Below are 22,666 nucleotides of genomic sequence, written 5' to 3'. Positions count from 1 at the left end.
ACTAGAAAATTAAGAAATAAATATAAATATGAAATAACCTGTACTTTTCATACCCTTACAACAATCTTGCAATTATTATTTATAAATAAATTAATAACTATCAATTATAAAGTAATATTTAATATTCTTGTAACAATCTTACTAATAATTTTTTGTAAAAGGTTATTTGAAATTAATCTTAAAAGTATAATAATAACAACTAATTTTTAATTTACTTTTAAGGCTAATTTGATAAAAAAAAAATTAATATCTCCAAGAGCATTGTTGCATTGATATTATTACATAAAAAAAGAAAAAATAAGGGTATAAATATAAGGACTAAATGAGAACTAAAATCAAAATATATGAATTAAACAAACATTCCCATGTGAGTTTGCAACTCTATTTTGCAACTCTAAGGCTAATTTGATAAAAAAAAAAAAATTAATATCTCCAAGAGCATTGTTGCATTGATATTATTACATAAGAAAAGAAAAAATAAGGGTATAAATATAATGACTAAATGAGAACTAAAATCAAAATATATGAATTAAACAAACATTCCCATGTGAGTTTGCAACTCTATTTTGTCCTTGTATACTTTCTAATTATAATAGGTAATTTGTTTAGCAACTGTCCGTTTAGTTCCTATATTTTAAAAAATACCTCCAGACACCCTTGATGCTGATAATTATATTATAATCCTATCCTTACTTTTTATTTTCTTGTATAATAATAACCTTACAATAATATTCTTAGAGATATAAATGGAAATAAAAAAACTATTAATTTATCAAATTATCCTTAAAAGTAAAATAAATTAGTTGTTATTATTTTTCTTTTAAATTAATTTGATAAATTAGTTTTTTAGCAAAAGAATTTTTAGTAAGGTTATTGCAAGGATATTAAACATTGTTTTAAATTAGCTTGTTTTAGTTTATAAGTAATAATTAGTAAGATTGTTGCAAGGTATAAAAGTACTAGTTGATTTATACTGATATTTATTTCTTAATTTACTAATTAGGTTTTATTACAGATTAAAAAATGAATGTCAAAAATATTGCTGCAGGGCTAATAATGTAAAAGCAATATATATATATCAAGGATAAGAGTGTAACGTATTCTTGAAATAAATTTTTAAAATACAAAGACCAGATAGATACTTAAGTTAAAATATAGAGATTAAACGAATATTTACCCATTCTAATAATATCACTTGTAAATGTAGTCAGCTTAGAATTTATCTATTGCCCCATTTTCTTCCACCTTAAGGCTTCATTTACTAGCCAGATTTAGTAATAGGAATCTGGAATCCAGAATTGGAATGAAATTCGTGTTTACTTGGCAAAATAAAAGAAGGAATGATATTTATTTTGGTGGGCCCCACAGTAGTTTGGGAATTAGAAATGGGAATATGATTCCCAAGGGGAGGCTTGGGAATCAGACTCCCAGTCTTAGAATTTCCCATTCTACCCCCATTAATTATTCATTATTTTGAAAATGCCCTCACTTCAAATAAAAAATATAAATAGCAAAAAATGATGAAAACTAAAAATCCTAAAACCTAAACTCTCTTGCACCCGACTCCCAGTCGAACGCCATTACAGGTGCTTCTATCACCATCACAGCCATAATCATCCACCATCTTTGTCGTCGCTGGTCTGTCGACTGTGGACCGCAACTGGTTGCCGGTTTCATATCTGTTAGGCTGTCTTGATTTTGTCTCCGTCTCAGTTTCATCCCCATCTCATTTCGTCTCTGTTTCGCCGTGATTTCATCTTCAATGCCCATGGTTCTGGTCCGATGATAATTTGTTGTTGCCGTTGTAGTTGGTGACGATGATGATTCTGATTTGAATATTATTGTTATTTTTTTTAATGGATTATTTTGTTGATGATGATGAATCCAATTATTATTATTTTTAAATGGATTATTATTTTGTTGATGATTTTATTATTATTATTATTATTATTATTATTATTATTAATGATAAATTATAATTAAGTAAACAGTAGCAATATATGAATATGATTAATTAATATAGTAACAATAATAATTATTATTATAAATTATTAACTGCATCATCATAGGAAGGACTTTTTTAGTAATTTGTTACCATCTAATTCATTTTGATTTTGATTCGAAGACAAAGTAAATGCATTAATGGAATCCAGCTCATTCCGATTCCGATTCCTACAGTTCAATTTACTTATTCAGATTCCTATTCTCCATTCTGATTCCAGTCCATTTCCATTCTTATCCATTCCGATTTCAGTCCATTCCGATTCCCGTTTAGTAAACGCAGCATAAGTTAAATACATTGGTTGTATGGTGCACGTGGAGTATTATTCTTTGTTAGGAGGCATGAGATCTGATCAATCGTTTGGATTTAATTCAATTTGTCAACTGAAAATTATTGACTCGCAAATTCTTCCAGGATTTGAGAACTTTATTGTTAAATCATGAATTTCTGAATAGTTTTTCAAGAATAAAAAATTGTTCGAAGATCAGAATGTGTAAAGGAAATATATAACGGGGATTTAACTCCATTTGTTCTACGTTAAACTTAGTTAGTTAGGAGCCAACGCGATGTGTTCTTCTGTTTAAATAAGGAACGCTAAGAGTAAATTTGATCTTGGCCATACATTTAATTATTGGGAAAATATGCTCTTTAAAAGCATATGTGTTTATTTAATTGTAATAAACTATTTTTCTGATTAATAAAATAAATGAGGTATTTTATTCAAATATCTTAATTGCATTAATACTTGTATTAAAGTCCATTTAATCATATTATATTATTTATGTGATCACCATGTGGATTCACAGAAGACATAAATACAAGTTATCTTATGATTAAATAAATTTAGTTCGCAGTTGATAAATAAAATTGGGCACTTTATTTAGGTATAGACTGTAATAAATTCATTGAATGATTTGTCTTAATCATGTATAAATTTATTGATGTAGTACGACTACATTGAACAGGATCACATATGAGATTTAATTAACTTTGTAATAACTGTCAGACTTATTAAATCTCATAGGCGTTGATTTTACTGTAATCTTAATCTTGAGTTAATTATGATTTCATGATTGTAATTGTTATTCCATTTGAGTTACCAATGGGCACGACACATCCTTGTGGTCAAGATTACCCGGTATCTTGGTGGGAGCAATTATGAGTATTGAAGTTATGGATTAACAATATAGAATTTGTACAACACATCTCTTGATGGGTTTTCGGCACTTGATCATAGAATTCTCTGGCCAGAGTGTGTCAACATATTTAGTATGTTGAAAATGATCATTAGAAAAAACCAGTAAAGATCAAGGAATAAGATGTTATTAAATTGATTGGACAGTTGAGATATCAATTTAATTAACGATGTGGTACAAAGGATTGTGCAGTAAAGAAATCAATGTGGCTTGGGACGAATTATTATTCGAGCATACAATTATGGAAGTCAGTTCCAATCGTTTAGTGGAGTAGATTTGGAATTAAATAATTGGGCTAGTTTAATTACAGGCCTAATTATTGTAGCCACTATTGTATGTTCCCAAATGATCCCCGGGTTAGCTCATTTAATTGACTGCACCACTACTGGACTAATAAGTAAGATAACTAGCTATTTGGGTCAAAAGCCTAAATATATCATTTAATGGGAGGCTCCATTTAATTAGCTTTTGTATAAGGGGCCTTATGTTATTTTACAAGGTGGGTCCCCTATTGAAAAAGAAAATAACGTGAGTTTTATTTAGGGCATTATTTGGAGCCTAGGGTTTTCACTAAAGGGTGATATAAAAGGCTTATTTTCTCTAAAGAAAAAAGCGAAGCCACTTTATACAGATCAGAGAATAAGATTTTTCTCTCTATTGTTGAGAGAAAAATTTTCTCGTGCTAGTTGCTTTGGTAGTGATAAAGGCGCTCACACGTCAAGTGCAGATCGAACCTGAGTCATAACCTGGAAGATCATTGGTGACAGTTCGTGATCTAACAAGCGTGGTGGTGACGGATCGTGATCTAACAGGAGTGGTGGTGGCGGATCGTGATCTAGGAGCCTAAATCACTTCAGCGGAAAAAGCCAACTCGAATTTTCAAGGTACGATTTCTAGAATACAAATTCTTATATATTATATGAGAGCGATCTTCAAAAGGTTTTATAAAAATTTAAAAACCTAATTTTTCCCCAACATTAATTACATGACATGTGTCAAGATCTTTTATAAACTTTAGGAAAATTTAGATTGGAAGAGGGTCAAATCCAATGAGGAGATAAATATGTGATTAGGAGAAAAAAGATTTTCACCCATTACATTTTTGTCAAATATCATATTTTATGTTTAGAATTAAATATTCAGTAACTTCAATTTCTTTAGCATTTTAGTTCTTAATATATGGTATGGACATGAACAAGTTGATATTGTAAATCACCCGAGAAATTTTAGCAGGTAGCAGCCATGGACTTTCTTGTTTCACGTCAAACTAGTGCTATAGCTGCAATTTTAATCACTCTCTTAATCATTCTATACACGTCGTTGTTAGTTTCAAGAAATTTGCTTAGCAAATACACAAGCAAGAAGAAGAGGGAAGCACCGGAGGCTGGGGGATCATGGCCTGTGATTGGCCATCTACGCCTCTTAGGAGGGCCAGAACCTCCTCACTGGGTATTAGGCAAATTGGCTGACGAGTATGGACCAATCTTCACAATCAAGATGGGCATAAATCGAGCTTTGGTTGTGAGTAATTGGGAGATGGCTAAAGAGTGTCTTACTACACACGATAAAGTCTTCGCTAGCCGTCCAAAAACTCTAGCCATGGAGATTTTAGGCTACAACTTTTCCATGTTTGGCTTCAGCCCATACGGCTCCTACTGGCGTGAGACACGCAAGATAGCCACACTTGAGCTTCTCTCGAACCATCGTCTTGGGAAGCTCAGGCATGTACGAGAGTATGAGCTGAAGACATCTTTGAAGGACTTATACGAGTTATGGGACAAGAACAAAAGCACTAATAAGATGTTGTTGGTAGAGATGAAGAGATGGTTCACTGACACAATCCGTAATGTCGTTTTAAGAATGATTGTCGGAAAGGGATGCGACTCAGTGGATGGTGAAGAATGGATAGAACTACTGACGAGATTTTCTGAAATGAGTGGTAAGTTTGTGGTGTCAGATGCTCTGCCGTTTCTTAGATGGTTGGATATAGGGGGTGATGAGAGGTCAATGAAGAAGATCGCCAAAGAATTAGACATTGTTGTTCAAGGATGGTTAGAAGAGCACAAGAGGAAGAGAGATTCTCAGGAGATTAAAGAAGAAGAATTAGATTTTATGAGTGTGATGCTCTCGATCCTGAGTGATACAAAGCAATATTCGGGTCGTGATGTTGATACAATCAATAAAGCTACTTGCCTGGTATGCCTCTCTTAAACGATTTTTTTCTTTTTTTTTTTTTTGGTTTTGATTTTGATTTTGTTTCATTTTAGTTACATTCTAAGTGCGACGCAATCCATCTCTGCGGAGTTCAAAATCTTATCCCGCCCCACCCCTTTTTTGTGTTTTATTAATTGTTTTTTTATTTTTATCAACGTACATACACTAATGAGGCTCGAATTCAGGTCTTTAAGTCTTAGGATAATTGCTCCTCACCAGTGAAACTAGACCTATTTCTTTTAACTCAAAAAGTTTTACTTGGCACTTATGTCTTAAAAGAATATTATATGCTTTTAAAACATATTACGCATATAATCATTCATAAAGTTGTTACATCACTCTTCAGGATGAGACTTGCAGACAAGAGCAATTAAATTTGTAGCGTGTGAATTGAGAGTATTTAATTATGGGTCTTGCTAAGTTACATCATATTTAACTCATAGCAAACGCAAAAGTAGTCACCCATGACCTCTCACTTATTTCACATACTACAATTTTTTGCGTTGGGTAACTTGTTTTGGGTTGCTGTATACATTTAATTATATTCTACTTTCTCCTAATCGGTTGATAGGGCAAAATGATTAATTAAAAAGTCGATGAAATCATCTTCCACTTATCATCACATTTGTTATTTGGGACCTACATTTTCAAACAAGTTTTTGATAATATATTTGTGGATTTAGGAAAAGTCTTGGGTGATTTAGGGATATTGCTCATTTTCCATTCATTTCTTACTATGTGTATGCTTCAAATAATCATGACAATATTGATACACACATAGAAGGCAATGAATGACTAAAGAACAATGCTCCAAGGGCACTAAAGACCTTCTCGTGAATTTGATATGATGCATTAAATCCAAATTCATCTTAATAGTCAAAAGATGAAAATGAAAATCTTTAAGTTGAATTTAATTAAGTTGGATTGTGAATGAGTGTAACATATGAAAGTACCAAAATAATACTTTTAGCCCTACCAATTTTGCAGGGTCTCGTCTTAGCAGCAACAGACACCACAACGATAACATTGACATGGGTTATCTCTTTGCTTCTCAACTACCGTGATATTTTAAATAAAGCTCAAAACGAACTAGATATTCTGGTGGGTGCGAAAAGGCAAGTGAATGAGTCAGATATAAAGAATTTAGTTTACTTGCAAGCCATTCTCAAAGAAGCAATGCGTTTGTATCCTGCTGCGCCACTCTTAATTCCACACGAGTCTATAGAAGAGTGCACAATTAGTGGTTATAATGTCCCTACCAGCACACAACTTATTATCAATGTTTGGAAGCTTCAACGTGATCCACATGTCTGGGAAGAGCCTTGTAAGTTTCAGCCAGAAAGATTTTTGACAAGGCACAAGGATATTGATGTCAGAGGACAAAATTTTGAATTGTTACCTTTTGGTAGTGGTAGAAGAATTTGTCCTGGAGTTTCATTTGCCCTCCAAGTTATGGAATTTACACTTGCTTCTTTACTTCATGGCTTTGATTTTGCAACCCCATCAAATGAACCGCCGGACATGGGAGAGGGAATAGGGTTGACTATCGAGAAAGCTAGACCACTTGAAGTACTCATTGCTCCACGTCTTTCTGCTTCTTTGTACGGCTAGATTGGTTCTCAATGCAATCAATCCAATAAACTTTTATAACAAGTATTCACGTATTTGTTTGCTTGTATACTCTTGCTTATTATGCCTTCTTTGTATTCATTATTAGACATGAATATCTATTGTTAAATAAAGTTTTATCATGGCTAAATTGTCAGGTGATGACTATCGGGGCATCCTATGGTGTTCAATCTGATGTGTTTGTCTAAAATCAATATATTAGGTAAGCAATCTTATCGGGACTCATTTTAATTAACAAAGAGCCCAAAACTAGTTATGTCAATTAGAGTGCTAAAAACTGCTGATCTAGTGTGCAACATCATTCACTGGATCAAAATCAATTAAATAAAATTGACTAGCCGCCACTTATGTTATGTAATAGCCTAGTGGTACCTTTCCTATTAACAAAAGTTAACGGATGTGTGTCAAGACGCTAGTTCGCTTTCCATAATTGGTAGGAGTGAATTTTCTCTCCTAGTAGTAATGGAGGTATACATCTGTATTATGTTATAATACAGTAGACGTACATTAAGCCCACTAGATGGTATATATTTCCTTGAAGTGGAGATAAAAAACTGAATTGTATTATGTAGAACTGACTTAGGTTAGTTGCTATTAGATTTTAGATTGTATAGTCCCAATAAAATATATATATTTCCTCGAAGTGGAGATAAAAAATCTATATTATTGTGTCATATATAACTGATTTAGGTTAGTTACTATTAAATTTCAGATTGCATAGTCCCGATTTGATCCAAGATCTTGAACTTTATTAAAGTTCAAGAAAACTATTAAGCCATGTGATTTAATAGAATTATGCCATTATACTATTAAACCTCACTGCTTCATAGCTTCCTCGTACTTTAACAAATTCAAGATTCTGAACTGAAATATTTCCATCATATTGTGTGTGTATGTTGTATAAAGTAAACTTCTAATTGTAAAGACATAGACGTTAAAAACATAAAACTAGCTGAATACATATAATTGGTGTCCTTAATGATCGTGATAGATAAAATTCTCTATACTATTATTTAAAAAAAAAAAAAAGGAAAAATCCACCCGTAGTCTCAAAATTTGCTTAAATAGTTACATAGACCTTCTTAGTTTTATAATTGGTCATACATCCCTTTGAACTATTATGTCTTTTGATTATAGCAACCAAAAATTAACTTTAAATAAATTTCTATAATAAATAAAAATAAGAAATTAAAAAACATAACACATAAAAACTAAAAAATTTATGAATTATTTTGAATATTAAAAAGTTATTTTAATATCATTACTCTATCATTTTTTTAATAATAATAAAATCTCTTTGATAGATTAATAATTTTAAGTTAATGATATTTAACATTCAAAAAATTGGAAAATATTTATTACGTTATTTACAATATTTTTTAACTATGTTTATATTACTATAAATCTTAATGTTAATTTTTGAATTAATAGATTTTGGAATTAGTAAAATCAATCGGGATAGACTGATAGTAGTTTAATATCAAAATAATTTTTATTATATATATATTTCGTTTTATTAATTATACTTATTATAATATTTTATTTGTATTATATGATATTTTACTTATTATTTTTATCTCATTATTATATATATTTGTATTTATTTTTATTATAATCAAAGGATATAATAATAAAAAGGGGTTATGTGGCCATTTATAAAACTATTGGAGTTTACAAAATTATTTAAACAAACCTTGAGAGTATAGACAGCTTTTTCTCTTTAAAATACCCCATTATTATAATATAAAAAAAAGACATGCACAATATCCTCGATTTGTCTTGAATGTGATTGCATATTAACCTCACCACTGCTGTACTTGGCAGAAGATTGCAACTTTCTTAAAAACATTATTTCGTGCATCAAATATATCATCTTTTTTTTCTTTTCGATACATAAGGACTTAGGTAAAACTAGCCAACAACTGAACGCGAGTACGCAGTCCCGGAGACATCAGGTAATAGCCACCCTTTAGTTCTAGTTAGAGGAATTGGAAAAAACAAATGGATCCCAAGAGGCAAAAAGAGAGTTTAGCTGGTGAGGTAATCAGCTACAAAATTGATTTCATGATAGCCAGCAACAGAGATACCTACTAATCCCTGTTGAGGAGTCCGTTAAGTCCCTCATTGGGATGACTTTTCTTCGTGGCCAAGATCTCAGTGATGCACTGAATATTAACTTCAACTTATAGTTGTCAAATCCCAATATTCCAAGCAAGTTGCAAACCTTGAAATAAACCCCAAGGCTCTGCTCCAGTAATAGTGCAATGGCCAATATTCATACCAAAACCATGAACCCATTCCCCACAGTAATTTCCAGTGACACTACAACAAATAGCTATGTTACCGACCATACATTTTCCAGGGTATCATTTACTCTTGGTAATAAGTAATTTTTACAAAGGTATTACCCAACCGTCAGATAAACATAGAAACTAGTAACTATTTTTCCGAGGGTAATTTACCCCTCGATGATAATGGATGTTTTGTCGGAAATGCATGTCGAGATAAGTCGAAATTACACTGATTTTTTTTAATGGACTGTTTTTTGTTTTGAAATAATAATCAATAAGAAACCCAAAAAAATTACTTTAGCAGACGAACGAAAGACAGTGACTACTATTTGAAACCATTGCCTATTTCAAATAATAATAATTAAGAAAAAAGTCGGTTACAAATAAAATCACAAATCAATGAAGTTTATTAAATTTACCGGTAAAAAAAAACCCTAGAAATTCTATCACAATTCCCGCCGTCAACGACGACCTCTCATTCACACCGGCACCAACCTCTCATTCATGGGGGAACCGATCTCTCATTCTGATATCAGTCTGTCAAAATTCCTTTTATTCGATTTGCAGATACGGTCTGAATCTTCTTATTGATTTTCAATTTCGGCTTAAAATTAGTCTGGTCATTTTCAGTTTGCCGGCAATTTCAGTCACGACGATGATGATTAAACCACAACTGTGGGCTACGGCGACTAAGACGTCGAGCTCAAGGCTCAACAATCGATTAAAGAACCAAATCATCGGTAGCCAGACGAAGAAGCTCTCGTTCCTCAAGGTTGATGTCGTTCTCGCCGTTTGCAGAAGCTGTATCGGCTGATATTACCGCCTAGCAGGTTCACTTGTGGCTTCGAAGCCATCCAAGCCATGCTAGACGCCGGCCTATTTCCTGATTTGTCTCTGATCTTTTCTCGTAGAGATGAACAGGTGAAATTTCAAATCTATAATCTTTCTCTTTTGGTTTTATTGTTGCATATTTTTTAAATTTTTAATCTTTTTATTACTGATTTGGGGAGCTTAGTGTTCAATTTGTACTATCACAGAAAAGGATCCTGTGATATTTATTTATCTAACATTTACATTTTAATGTTCATTACTGAGTAATGATCTATGTTTGAGTTTTGGATCATCATCTGCTAACTGATTGTTTCTTTTAATTTCATGAACCATAGATATAAAATTTCATAGCTCTTTAGTTAATGGCTAAGAGCAGAGCACATCTTATTTTGAGCCATATGTGATGCCACTTGTTATTTATTAATTAATAGCAAAGTTAATAAAATTTAAAAAAATAAAAAAAAATAATTGAAAGATAAGAAGTAACATTTGTTGTAGTACATTAGCTCTTGTTTAATGATTATATTTAGTTAATGGATTCATTCATTAGTTTGTTCAGAAATTGGAGTTGCTATATTTTGATCCAAATGAAAAATAAAAACTTATATTGAAGGATGGATGGGTGTCATTTTCCCTTATAGTTTTTATATTGCTTCATAGATGATTGTATTTATTTTTTATGCGATCAAGCCTCAATTCTTGTATCTTTTATGGCACCATTTTAATAGAACTTTTTCGGCCAAAAAACTTATAGGGCGGCATACAAATTTTGCAGAGGTTACTTCGTAGAGCCTAATTCAAGTTTTCTGTTTTCTTTGACTTTTGACATGCAATTCTTATTTTGACCATTAAATGGAAATTAATCATGCATTTTCTCTGTAGTGTGATGCTTAATGCTTTTGGGATTCATTTCACTCGTACTCACAATCAGGCATAGGTATACTTCTAAAATATTTCTACCTGCAAAGGTTGCAGACACTATGTTGCTGTGCAAGGCTGAGGCTGGTGGTATGCACATGAGACAGAGTAGTAAGTACTTTGTAGAAGATTTTAGCTCGTCTTAAGAATTATATATGGATTATTTTTGCTAAATGACATATTCTAACTAGTTTTATGTTTAATTGACAAAGTGTGGAGGTTCCAAATGGCAGTGATCATGATTATGATAGTGTGGTTCCTTTGGATCCTTCTAAAAATAGTCTGAACAATGAATGTGGTATAATCTATCTCTCACTGATCCTTGCTGAAATATTTTATGATCGTGTAGCCTGTGAAGTTTAATTTTATGGTTTGAAGAATATTTTTTAGTTTATTTATTATGATTGAGCTGCTATTGAACTATTTCTCATTATAAATAATGACAACCAATATCTACGGCTATTGTTACACTACAAATCCTTGGATTGAGATGCATATTTGTGTAAATGGTTAGGCATTGTAATCACTTCACTTCTCAATCAACATCAGTTATTGAACACAATGAAAGGTTTGTTAATCATTCATGCGTTTCAACATTTTGGATTAAAAGGTTTGGGTACTGTTGATATAAATGTTTCTGCTTTTGTATCGTATGGGTGTGGTTGCTTCATGTTTTCTGTAAGGTTGCCAAGAAAGGGAAAGATATGAAACAAGTTTCTAGTTTTGCTTTGTTTTCATTTTGCTTTCTAATTAACAAAGGGGAGTGAATTCTGTGGGCTAGTGCAAACTAAACCGCTAGAAACTCAAGTCAGTTTCTCTCACTTTTTCTTGCTTTGTACAGGATATTGTTTTACTAGATGAGATGAGGAAGAGGATAGAGAAATTGACTGTGAGGAAAATGTTTCAAAGAATGAAGATGGCTTTTCAGAGGATGATTGACATTTGATTGCAAGTGTACTAACATCTAGGATGCTTTTGTGCAAAAGAATATTATCAGAAGAGATTTGGTTGTATTTCCAATGATTCCAAGGATATGATTTCTTTAAAATATTCAATGAAACTGCAGAAATTGTATTTTGTAGTATAGTATATTGTTGGTTATGTTGAGCTTTTATTTTACTATTTTATGTTATATATTCTCAATAAATCCGATTCAAGTTATATTAATTTAAAAGAAACCAAGTAAATAAAATAAAACAATTACTGCAAATGAAAGATTAAATAAGAATAAATAAAGGAAATATTTGAAAAAAAACAATGAACATTTTCGACAGCTTTTTTGGTATTTCCAAGGGCAAGATGTAATGGAAAATATGTAATTTTTCAGTTTCATGGAAGTTATTTTTTAGGGCAACTGATGCCATTTCCAATGGTGTTGCCATTGAAAATATAATTTTTTCTCCGACAGCTCATCAGAGATTGTGTTTTTCGGATGCAACTTAATACGACGATGATCGACGGCGAAACTTTCTCGAAAATAATTTTTTCCGAGGACACTTGTGTATTTCCATGGGTATTTGCCCTCGAAAATAACCCTTTTTCTTGTAGTGTGAGGCCACCTGCACTTGCAAGGCCTGAAATCTTTCAGCACCATATGTATTTAATTTATAGAAAGGCCAACGTTGGGGCATCCATTTGAACCATTTGCTGATCCTTTTGTGGCCTGGTCTAACGAGATTCTCCATGGAAGATTAAATTTTAGCCGCACGATGCGTGATGTCAAGCATAATATTTGCAACACTAATGTTAGCAGAATTGTGAAGGACTTGTTTCTCCAATACCAAATCTTCCACAGAGCAACACCCAAAGATACAGGGTCATTTTTCATCTCTCTCAATCATCCCCATGTTCTTAAGATCGTATTAGATCCAGTTCTTTAACTCAAATTCAAAAAAATTATTCCATAAATTGTTAGGGACCAATTTAAGCGACACCTATCAAGCGACATCACAATCCCTCAACACATGAATGGTACGTTCAAGGTGGTGGCCACGTTGGTAGAAAATAGCATTTGAGGTAATGTATCTTCAATAGAGCTCAGACTTAGTTTTTAGCCTATTACTTATAACAAGCCACATCAAAGGTTTTGATACTTTGAGGTCCATTGCATTTCTAACCAAATTCTATAAAGAGTTGTTGGCCATATACTCGTGAATTGCTCTGTATTGGAGTAAGCCTAGTCACATTGATCCTCACCTCTATTAGTACAAGGAGCTTTAGCAAAGTTTAGTTCATGATTTGCGATAAAACAGTAACAAAAATTGATATAATCATTAAATATATTCCCATAAATAAATAAAAACAAGAAAATAAGATGAGAAATTGAGTTCTACTTAGTTTTTGTAATCTCTCTTTTTTCTCCTTGCATCCTCTGTTGCAACCTTCAAATCTCTCTTATTCTCTCTGTTTTCCTTTTTGTTTTCCTCTGTTATTTTTTTTTTGAATGACGGCCACCTCTTTTTTTTTCCCATTTGTGATATTTTTATATCTTGGAATTAGGGCAACCAAAAGCATGTGGTTGCTTGTCTCCCAATTTTGGAAATCTTGGATCTCAATTTTTCAATTAACACGCGCAAAATCTCATCTACAATTACTACATGATTGCGGTAACAACGACAACAATATCTTCTTTGTTCTAGACTTGTTAGCCAAGTTTTTTTGTCATCTCTGCAAGTTTGCTATAGCAACATTCCATCCATAAAAATTTAGCTTTTTTGATCCCCTGCAATCATGCACATAATTTGAGCACAAAGTGATCTAAAACAAAATTAATTTATCAAAATTAAATTTAAATAGATGGTCATGCAAAATGTAATTAAAAATGTAATAAAAACGTATCATTTACTCTCTAAGTAATATTAGTTTAAGTCTAAAAATGTCATGATAACTCTCATTTCATAGAGTTATCAATGACCAAGCCTTTTATGAAGCAAATCCACATTGACTGAATGAGAAGACACTATCATAGTACTTGAAGTATAAAACTCATTTTATTTAAAGAACTGAAATGTCCAAAATTAGAACAAGTTGACCCATAAACCAGACAAATAAGTAAGAAAATGCATTAGATTATAAAAATTTGAGTAAAACATAATAGTTGTGGATGAATGTTAAGTTGAGACAAATGTTTCAACAAACACATTATTATCAGTGCGTAACTTGGAAACACTTAATAGGTTTTTGGCTATATGAGGAACAAAAAGAATATTTGGCAGCATAATTGGATCATGAGTAAGTAGTAAGCATAATATATTTAGTATATGTAATTTGTAATCCACTATCATTAGCAACAAGCAATTGATCAGCACCAATGTAAGGTTATAAATGAAGTAAAATACTTGTCTTATTAGTAACATATGTAGAAGCTCCACTGTTAATATACTAAGAAAGATCTTCTATAGTCTAAGGTGGGGAAAGTGTAAGAGGAGAAGGTATGGCCTGCTTGGCTGCACTATCGAATGCACTATTGTAGTAATTGAAAGCAGCTAGATTGATAGTTAAAGAAGTAGCTCCAGGATTATAAAGACCACGAGTTAAGACATGATTTGAATTTGGATAAACCGTGTTGCTTTGATAGCCATACCTCTGTGATTATACTATTTATTAAAGCCTCCGATGAGATCAGTGAAAGGACTAGGAACAAATCCCCTGCCATGACCATAAGTAGGCCTAAAACCTCCTCTACCTCCTCTACTATATTGTCTTTGAAGTACAAATGTAGGATTAAACCTATTATTGTACTTATTTATCCCACATCCAGGGATAAACCAAACTTGGCAGATGATGGAGTCAAAGTTGCTGTCATTTTTATTAGACATGTCTCCATTAAATAAATCTAGGTTTCTATTGTTTTTCTAATTTCCAAAACCAAGCTTAGAGAAACCTTAATCTTTTTGGGCAAAATTAGTAGCTAAATTGGCATAACATCTGAACCGAGTTTTCCTCTCTTCTGTTCAAACCTCATTTTATGACTTAAGAATAAAGCACACAAGTTATCCAGATTCATACCTTTTTCCTCTAGCCAATAAATTTGTAATAAGTGATTCATGCTCTTGAGATTCTAATCTAGACAAAATATAAGTAAAAAGATTAGCATGTTAAACTAGTTTACCAGTAATAGTAAGTGCATCTGCCAATGTCTTCATCTTAGTAAAATAGGCACTCATAGTCACTGATCCTTTTTTAGTGGTTCTAATTGCATCTAATAGGCATTATATAAGCTTGATTTTGAGAAAGAAACATACGTGTCAAAGAATTCCACAGCTTTTGTGATGAAACAAAATGAATCATAAAGGAAAGCAAGTTCTCTTGAATTGAAGACATCATCTAACTGAAAAGCTGATCTGTTCTGATCCAAGCAAAGAAAGTATGATTATTATCTTGATCCAGATCCATTGTTTGAAGAGCCAACGTCATATATTTTGAATAAGATACTAATACAGACACTTAATTGCACTAATAATGAATCTTTCCAAGACATTACTTTTGATTGAAGCAGGAACTTGAGTTCTTCAAACAATGAAGTTGTTTTGATTGAGTTTTATTGGTTTTACAAAGTTATAAAAGGTGTTATTTTGATTAGAAGCATTAGCTAGCTGTGATATCATGTTTGAAATAAAGTAAAATTATGTTTGGGTACTGCGAGAATAAGCCAGAAAGTGAAAAAAATAAATTCAGAGTTTATTCATTTACATGAGCTTACAAAATAATTCTCACATATGGTATTTATACACACAATTACATATATGAATCAGTTATTGGATCCATCTAAAAATACTCATACGATCACACCAGCTAGGCGCAATTGAATCTTATTGTAACTAACTTGACATGTCAGCATAACGGAATTACTAGGCTACTGATTAAACTACCAAGCTTGTTATGCTCTGCATTTATCACGCTCTAAATCATCATCACTATATATTCTAACAAGGAGTAGCTAACAAAACCCATCAAAGTATTTCACCAATGTAAAGAACATGAGAAATATACATTATAAACCAAATAAATAAATCAATTAGCAAATATATCCGTTGATCAAATCAAAGACGCTGCTTGCTCTGCTTCTCTAGTTTTAAGCTTAGAATCAGGAAGAGGAGTGAAGATGAAATTTTCAACGGAGTTTGTAGAGAATGTGATTCTGAGGTTGATGGAGGACCCCAAAAAGAGGGACAGAAAGAACGATTCAGAGCAGATGCCTGGCAGAAGGGACCCTTATAACGATCTTCTTTAACACAGCTATGATGCCACTTCCATCTCTAATTGACTGCTAGAAAATCCAAAAAGCAACAGAAGAATGATTCAAGGTTTGTCAAAAAAGGATGGTGAACTAACAGAGTAGCATCATCGTCAACTATTGTTATTAGGCCAGTGCCCAGTAGCATCATCGTCAACTAACAGAGTAGATGTTAAAATAAAAAGAACAAGAAGTAAAAATATAGATGCCATAAAAGAACACAATCCTTAGCTAAAAAGTAAGAAACTATTTTCTGTAGTTTCAGGACCCTACAAATAAGACACATGCTAGCCGTGACTTTATACTTCAAAATTGAATTTCATTTGTTTAAAAATAGAGAAGATTGGGGGGTGGAATAGGGAAGGAAGATGGTTGATTATTAGATTCTTTATGATGTAAACTAGAAAATCAAAAGGATTGCATATACCTCATTAAAGTTAAAATCTTGACATATTAAGTTCCCTCTGTAAATATTTGTTTAAGGTACTCAAAAGGAGAAAATTAAACATTCATTTCAATGCCCTAAATGAGTGCTCAGAGTAATAATATTATATATGTGCATAATAAAGTGTCCTTAAAAATAATTTATGTCATGGATATTTTTGCAGTAAATTTTTTTATAGAAATATAAGTATTAAGAGTAATTTTTAGAGTACGTATAGCCCTACTAGGGATGGCAATGGAGGCAGATATGGATTGGATCTACTCTATTCCAAATTTAAATCTATAATGAAAATCAAGATCCGTATCTGCTCCAGATCCGTCATGAATCCATATTTCTTACTCCATATCCAAATCCAAAAAAGAAATAAATATCTATATCTGTTTTAAATCTGAAAAAAATAAAAATCCAAATCTGCTCTAGATTCATCATGAATTCTAAAACTCAGTAATAAAAAAATAATATTTTTTTAGAATGAAAATTGAAGGCTAAAATGTATTGATAACAAATAAATTATATAATTTTCTAAAAAATATAATGAATATTGTATCTTATACTTTTGCACCAAAATAACAAATAAGAAAGATAATAAACTATTATTCAAAAGTAATTGCAGGAGTAAGATCAATCTAATATTCTATTGTCTCCTTCATCAGTCTAATATCCACGACACAACCACCCTCATTCCTACAAAATTAAATAATGACATATAAATTAAATATAATTTATATTCAGTCCTTTATTATTTTTATTATGACCATATTTGACTAAATATATGAATAACTATATTCCTTAAAAATTACTTGGTCAATATAATAAAATAAATTTTCAGGTTGTATTACTTAGCTTGCAATTTGAGTATTGCATGTACATGCTTTGGGGCTGGCTGACCTTTAAATTTATAAAACTAACCTTTAAGTTTTAAGAGTTTAAATGAATGGTAAATACCACTAATATGCTATTAATAAAATTTATTATCATTATAATTCCACAATTGTTAAGAAACTTTTAAAATAAAATAAAATTAAAAGATGGGGTGGATATGGATATAGATTTAGATATTAAGATATATCCAAACCTGCTCCAGATTCATCTTAGATCCGCATATTGATATCCAAATTCGATCCAAATTTATTTTAAACAGACCCAAATCCAATCCGATTGGATTTGGATCACGTGGATCTTGGGTTAGATCCAATCCATTGCCATCCCTAAACCGTGCCCTTAAAAGAAATATATGGTAATATTTGATTTTAAAAAATAAAAAAGGATGCTGGGAATACAATACCGTTTTGCAAGGACATAAAGGGGCACACTAATTATTCTCACTCATCCCCCTTGCAACTTCTATTGGTAGCTCTAGATGAACAGATTTTAAGGGGACTGTAGATATAATTTGATTGGTTATGAGACACATTATTGTATTCATTTATTTATTTTTCCTAAGCTTTGCCTAATGAGATTCAAACCTTTCCCACTGACGTGACAGGCTCAATCAGGATCTCTTGAGTCTTGATCTATCGGTATCACTAAACGATTTTACTATTTTTTTTTATTAAAAAATTTTATTTAGTTGAAGGAAAAATCCCCTACACCGTCAAAATTTTGTTAAATGATTACATAGTCCTTTTGATTTCAAAATGATCGTATAGAATTTTTTTTCCTATTATATCCTTTAATAGTAGCCAAAATTTTAAAATGAATACAATTACAATACTAATATAAAAAATAAAAAAATAAATATAAATAATTACAAAAATAAACATAATAATGAAATAACATATATATTAATCTATGAAACAAACGCAAATACTCATGAATTTTATTAGTATTAAAATAAATGCATTTAAAATTGAAAATAAGTAATAAAATTTACTTATATACTTTATATATTTTATTTATAATATTAAACAATAGATTAATATTTAAAAAAATTTTAATAATATGTTTTTATGTTATTATATTTATTATAGAATTTTATTTAAAGTCAAATTTTGGATTATCATAATTGAAGAGTATATTTATAAAAAAGAGATTTACATGATCATTTATGAAACGAAGGGCTATTATTTTTTTTTTGACTTTATAACTTAATTGACTTAATTTCCATTTATTAAGTCATTAAATCTGTTTATTTTTTTTCATTTAGTTAAATTTTTAGTCGCTAAGTCATTAAGTTACTAAACCAATTTTTGTTTTTAGCTTTTTGCTTAATTTAAAAGTCTGAATGATATCATTAAAGTATATTCTCCAAAGCATCTCTATTTAATTAATTAATTTTCATTCTCACCTAAATAAAATTTGATAATTAGCATCATTACCCATCCCTATAACTCGTGAAAATATAGTGCATTGATAGACTATTATTTTTTATCTTTTTATTTTTTTATTTTTTTTGTCTTATTCACGAGGTATCCTGAGGAGGGCCCCAACTGTGGGAGGCACCTTTAAGCCCGTACCACAACTCAGACTAGAAGTCTCTGCTCAAACCGGGAGGCACAGGTTCTCCCAACAAAGGCGACTTCCCTGCGACTCGAACTGGGGAGCAAACCCAGTCAAGCCACTTAAGGGGACTCCATTGCCAGTGGAGCCAACACTTTGTTGGTATTTTTTATCTTTTTATTTTAATCAAATTAGCATTATTTATCTTGATTAACGTACACTATTTAGAATATTAAAGGATTGTACTCAATTGAACATAATTTATGTTATTATAAATATTATCTTATTTATGTTCTTTGAGATATTTATTATTTGTTTCACATTTATAATTTGGACGGACGCAAGCATAAAAATATTAGTTTCAGATTTTTAAGTTAAAATGTAAATAACTTAATATTTATTTTTAGCGATTCGGACAAAAGAATATTATTCAAATTCAAACATTTAGTTCTATTTTAAATTCAGACTAATTGAGATCTGTTTAGATTTTAGACAAGAAAACAAATTTTAAGAGAATTTATGTAACTATTTAAGAAAACTTTAATGGTGGGGTGGCTACTTTCATTAATTAAATTGCTAATATCTTGCATTTTTTTGAGTTGATAATAATAGAGGTGGGTACTGTGCCAGAACCAATTGGCTCTGTTGCGTATTATATAATTCAACAATTGGATTTTGTTGAGATGATAATAGCAGCACGCCGTGGCTTCCAACTAAGATTGTAAAAGAGAAATATCTTGGTTATCTTTTGTATAATCTTCACTAAATATTAAAAAATATTAAAATAAACATAATAATGTAAAAATTCAAAAACAATTCAATATTTAAAACATATTTTAATATTTTACAATTTATTAAACATATTTTATTATATTTAAAGTAAAATTTATAATAAATAGAGACATATTTTTAATAATTGTAAAATTTATTTATCCCAAAGATTTACTTAAAATCTTTATATTAGATACAAATATATTATTTACTTTTTCTAAATCAATAAATATAATAATTTACAATTTTAAAACTATTGTAACGTTTAAAAAATATTTTATTGTTATTAGTCTAAACAAAATGAATTATTTATATTATATTTGTTGTTGATGCGAATTCGGTGTCTGCTCATTCGCGACGAGAATCTCTCCTCAACGCTCAAGTTCGCAGTTAACTGGAGAAACTTCACTTTGCCCCTTCTAGACGAGCAAAGCTATGACGCTTGCTACTTTTCTTCGGCAGACTCCTGTGCACACAAAAACTGGTCAGAGCACGCCAGGAATTTTTTTAGCGTAAACCCTCCGACGCTCAAGTCAGAAATTTGGGCTTACTTTTGGAAAAACTCTGCCACTAATTTTGTGGCTCTATAATGGTTTCTAAGGCACTGAAAATCTCTATGAATTTTCCTGAGGTTCCAATTATAATGCCCTCTGGAATTTCTTTTAGTCCAATTTTTTAGTGTTTTTGTCCAACCCCTTTACCTTCTTTGATTGCCTCTTTTATAGCCTCCCTGAGAATTCGGCCCTCCTTGACTCACGTTCGCCACTTTGCCACAACCCCCGGAAATGGCTACGTGAATGTGGTGGTTGCAGCTGAGTGGGCTTCGTGCTTAGATTCTCGGATAATAGCGCATGTCTTGCTTAACTGTCGTGGACTGGGTCTGCTGATTTAGCCCCCAGCAAGAAGTGTTCTTGACGCCTAGCAAGGAACCTGCTCCTATTATGGTCCCAACAGAGGGTCTCCTCATAGACGCAGAGAAGACTCATGCACTCAGACGTCACATCGCTCCTCGCTTACGAGAGGGACGACTCCTCGTTTGGGTATGGCAGGTCACGCCATAATGTACCCCCAAACATCGGTCCCCCAGTTTTTGGTATTGGTAATGCAATGAATCAATACTAGAACTTAATAGTCCTGGCTTGCTCACGGTATATTTCGACCTCTTGATGTTGGGAGGAGGATCTGCTTACTTTCTACATTCACTCCCCTTTTCAGCTCCTAACAGTCGTTTTCCTGAAGAGTCACGTCATAATTGAATGCAGGTGAGGTGGCATGAATCTATCCATTCGTTCAAATTTCAAACCGACTGTTATGAAACCCTCTGAGTGCATGCCGTTAAATGCCAATAAACCAAAGGTTTTCGCGTCACTTGGGAACCCTAACTCTCAAAATAAAATTTCCTCTTTTAGTCTTCTTTTCACCCTCCAATGGCCAAGCGATCTTTTCCCACCGAAGTTGAAGTCACTTTTCTTACCTCTATTCCAGCATGCCACTGTTCCAGGCATTATTTTCTCTTCTCCAGTCTTGGATAATTGTTGTTTTTTCTTGGGTTGAATGGTGTTTGGTTGCATTGTTCTGGATATAGTTTAGGAAATGTCAAAAGGCAAGGAAAAGGCAATTGAGATTGATGATAACTAGATTTCCTGCCTAGTCTACTCGCCGAGCCTGCTTTTGACCCCAGGATCCCCTTAGAGCCGGTAGGACCTTCTAGTGTTATGAGTAGTACTAGGAGGATGTCTCCTGAAGTAACCACCTCACCTAGCAACAGTGATGACGAGGGATCTTTTGGCTAAGAGGAAACCATAAGTGGGCACCCAAGTGAAGAATCTGGTGAAGCATCCTCACTAGAAATAGCACGACCAGAGAAAAAGAGGAAGTTGAGTGGTAGAACTTTGGCCGAACATTACCCTATTGTGATGTCAAAGACACATTTGGCCAATTCTCTAATAAACTACTACCTAAGGTTAGTGGTAATTATGTTAAGGGGATGAGACTTCTGTTTATAACCAAAGACAAAATCATGGTAACCCTATCTATGGAATTAAAGATCCCATGAAGTAATTTCATAAGAGTAATAAAAAGTCACTTGTTGTTTTGTGGTCTTATTGTTGAGTGTTAGAAAGTATATATTTATAAAGAAGAAAATTGTCATTTTACACTCGAAGTTTCACTAACATCCCTACTTTTATGTATTTAAGTCTCTTGTGATTTAATTATTTTTGTTGTATTATAATTAAGTATTTTAGGGGTATCATGGTCATTTCATAATGAAGGAGAGATCAGACAGTAAAACGGACATCACTTTTGAACTCAGGACAGTCGAAAACCTTAGGAGGAGCATAAAAGGAAAAATGGCACTATTCACATGTACGGTATTGTCCATGTAACTGTTCACGACACTGTTCATATATACGGAACGATGACGTAGCATTGACCAATGACGTGGCATTGACCAATGACGTGACATTGACTAATGAAGTGTCACAATCCTATTGGACTAAAATTCTTATGTATTGTTGATCGGTGACGTAGCAGCATGTGAGTAGACTAAAAATCATGCGTAATGTACATGCATATACACGGAATTATTTATAACCAAACGGCATCACTATTCAAGCCGCCTCACTGTTCATACTGCATCACTATGCAAACCGCGTGTTCAAACCGCATATTGTTGACACGTGGCGCAATCCT

The 22,666-nt window shown here is 32.1% G+C and overlaps 1 protein-coding gene and 1 long non-coding RNA gene across 2 annotated transcripts; both read left to right on the top strand.

Annotated features, from left to right (window-relative positions):
• Positions 1–4,308: 4,308 nt before the first annotated feature.
• On the top strand, positions 4,309–7,023 carry LOC18042868 (cytochrome P450 CYP82D47). Its single transcript, XM_006432606.2, has 2 exons — positions 4,309–5,394; positions 6,400–7,023. The coding sequence occupies exons 1-2, from the start codon at positions 4,441–4,443 to the stop codon at positions 7,021–7,023; spliced, it is 1,578 nt and encodes a 525-aa protein (XP_006432669.1). The 5' UTR covers positions 4,309–4,440.
• A 2,698-nt stretch (positions 7,024–9,721) lies between these two features.
• On the top strand, positions 9,722–12,106 carry LOC18041104. The gene is made up of 3 exons (XR_002905200.1): positions 9,722–10,253; positions 11,095–11,192; positions 11,923–12,106. It is a non-coding gene; the product is annotated as an uncharacterized LOC18041104 (long non-coding RNA).
• Positions 12,107–22,666: the final 10,560 nt, after the last annotated feature.

The sequence above is a fragment of the Citrus clementina genome, unplaced genomic scaffold (genome assembly GCF_000493195.1).
Source record: "Citrus clementina cultivar Clemenules unplaced genomic scaffold, Citrus_clementina_v1.0 scaffold_5, whole genome shotgun sequence".
Classification (NCBI taxonomy): domain Eukaryota; kingdom Viridiplantae; phylum Streptophyta; class Magnoliopsida; order Sapindales; family Rutaceae; genus Citrus; species Citrus x clementina.
This window is presented reverse-complemented; position numbering and strand designations above follow the sequence as displayed.

Excerpts from the sequence above, each read along its gene's own strand:
- LOC18042868 (XM_006432606.2), top strand. The coding sequence starts at position 4,441 with ATGGACTTTCTTGTTTCACGTCAAACTAGTGCTATAGCTGCAATTTTA. Across the intron at positions 5,395-6,399 it reads TCAATAAAGCTACTTGCCTG|GGTCTCGTCTTAGCAGCAAC; the intron begins GTATGCCTCTCT and ends CCAATTTTGCAG.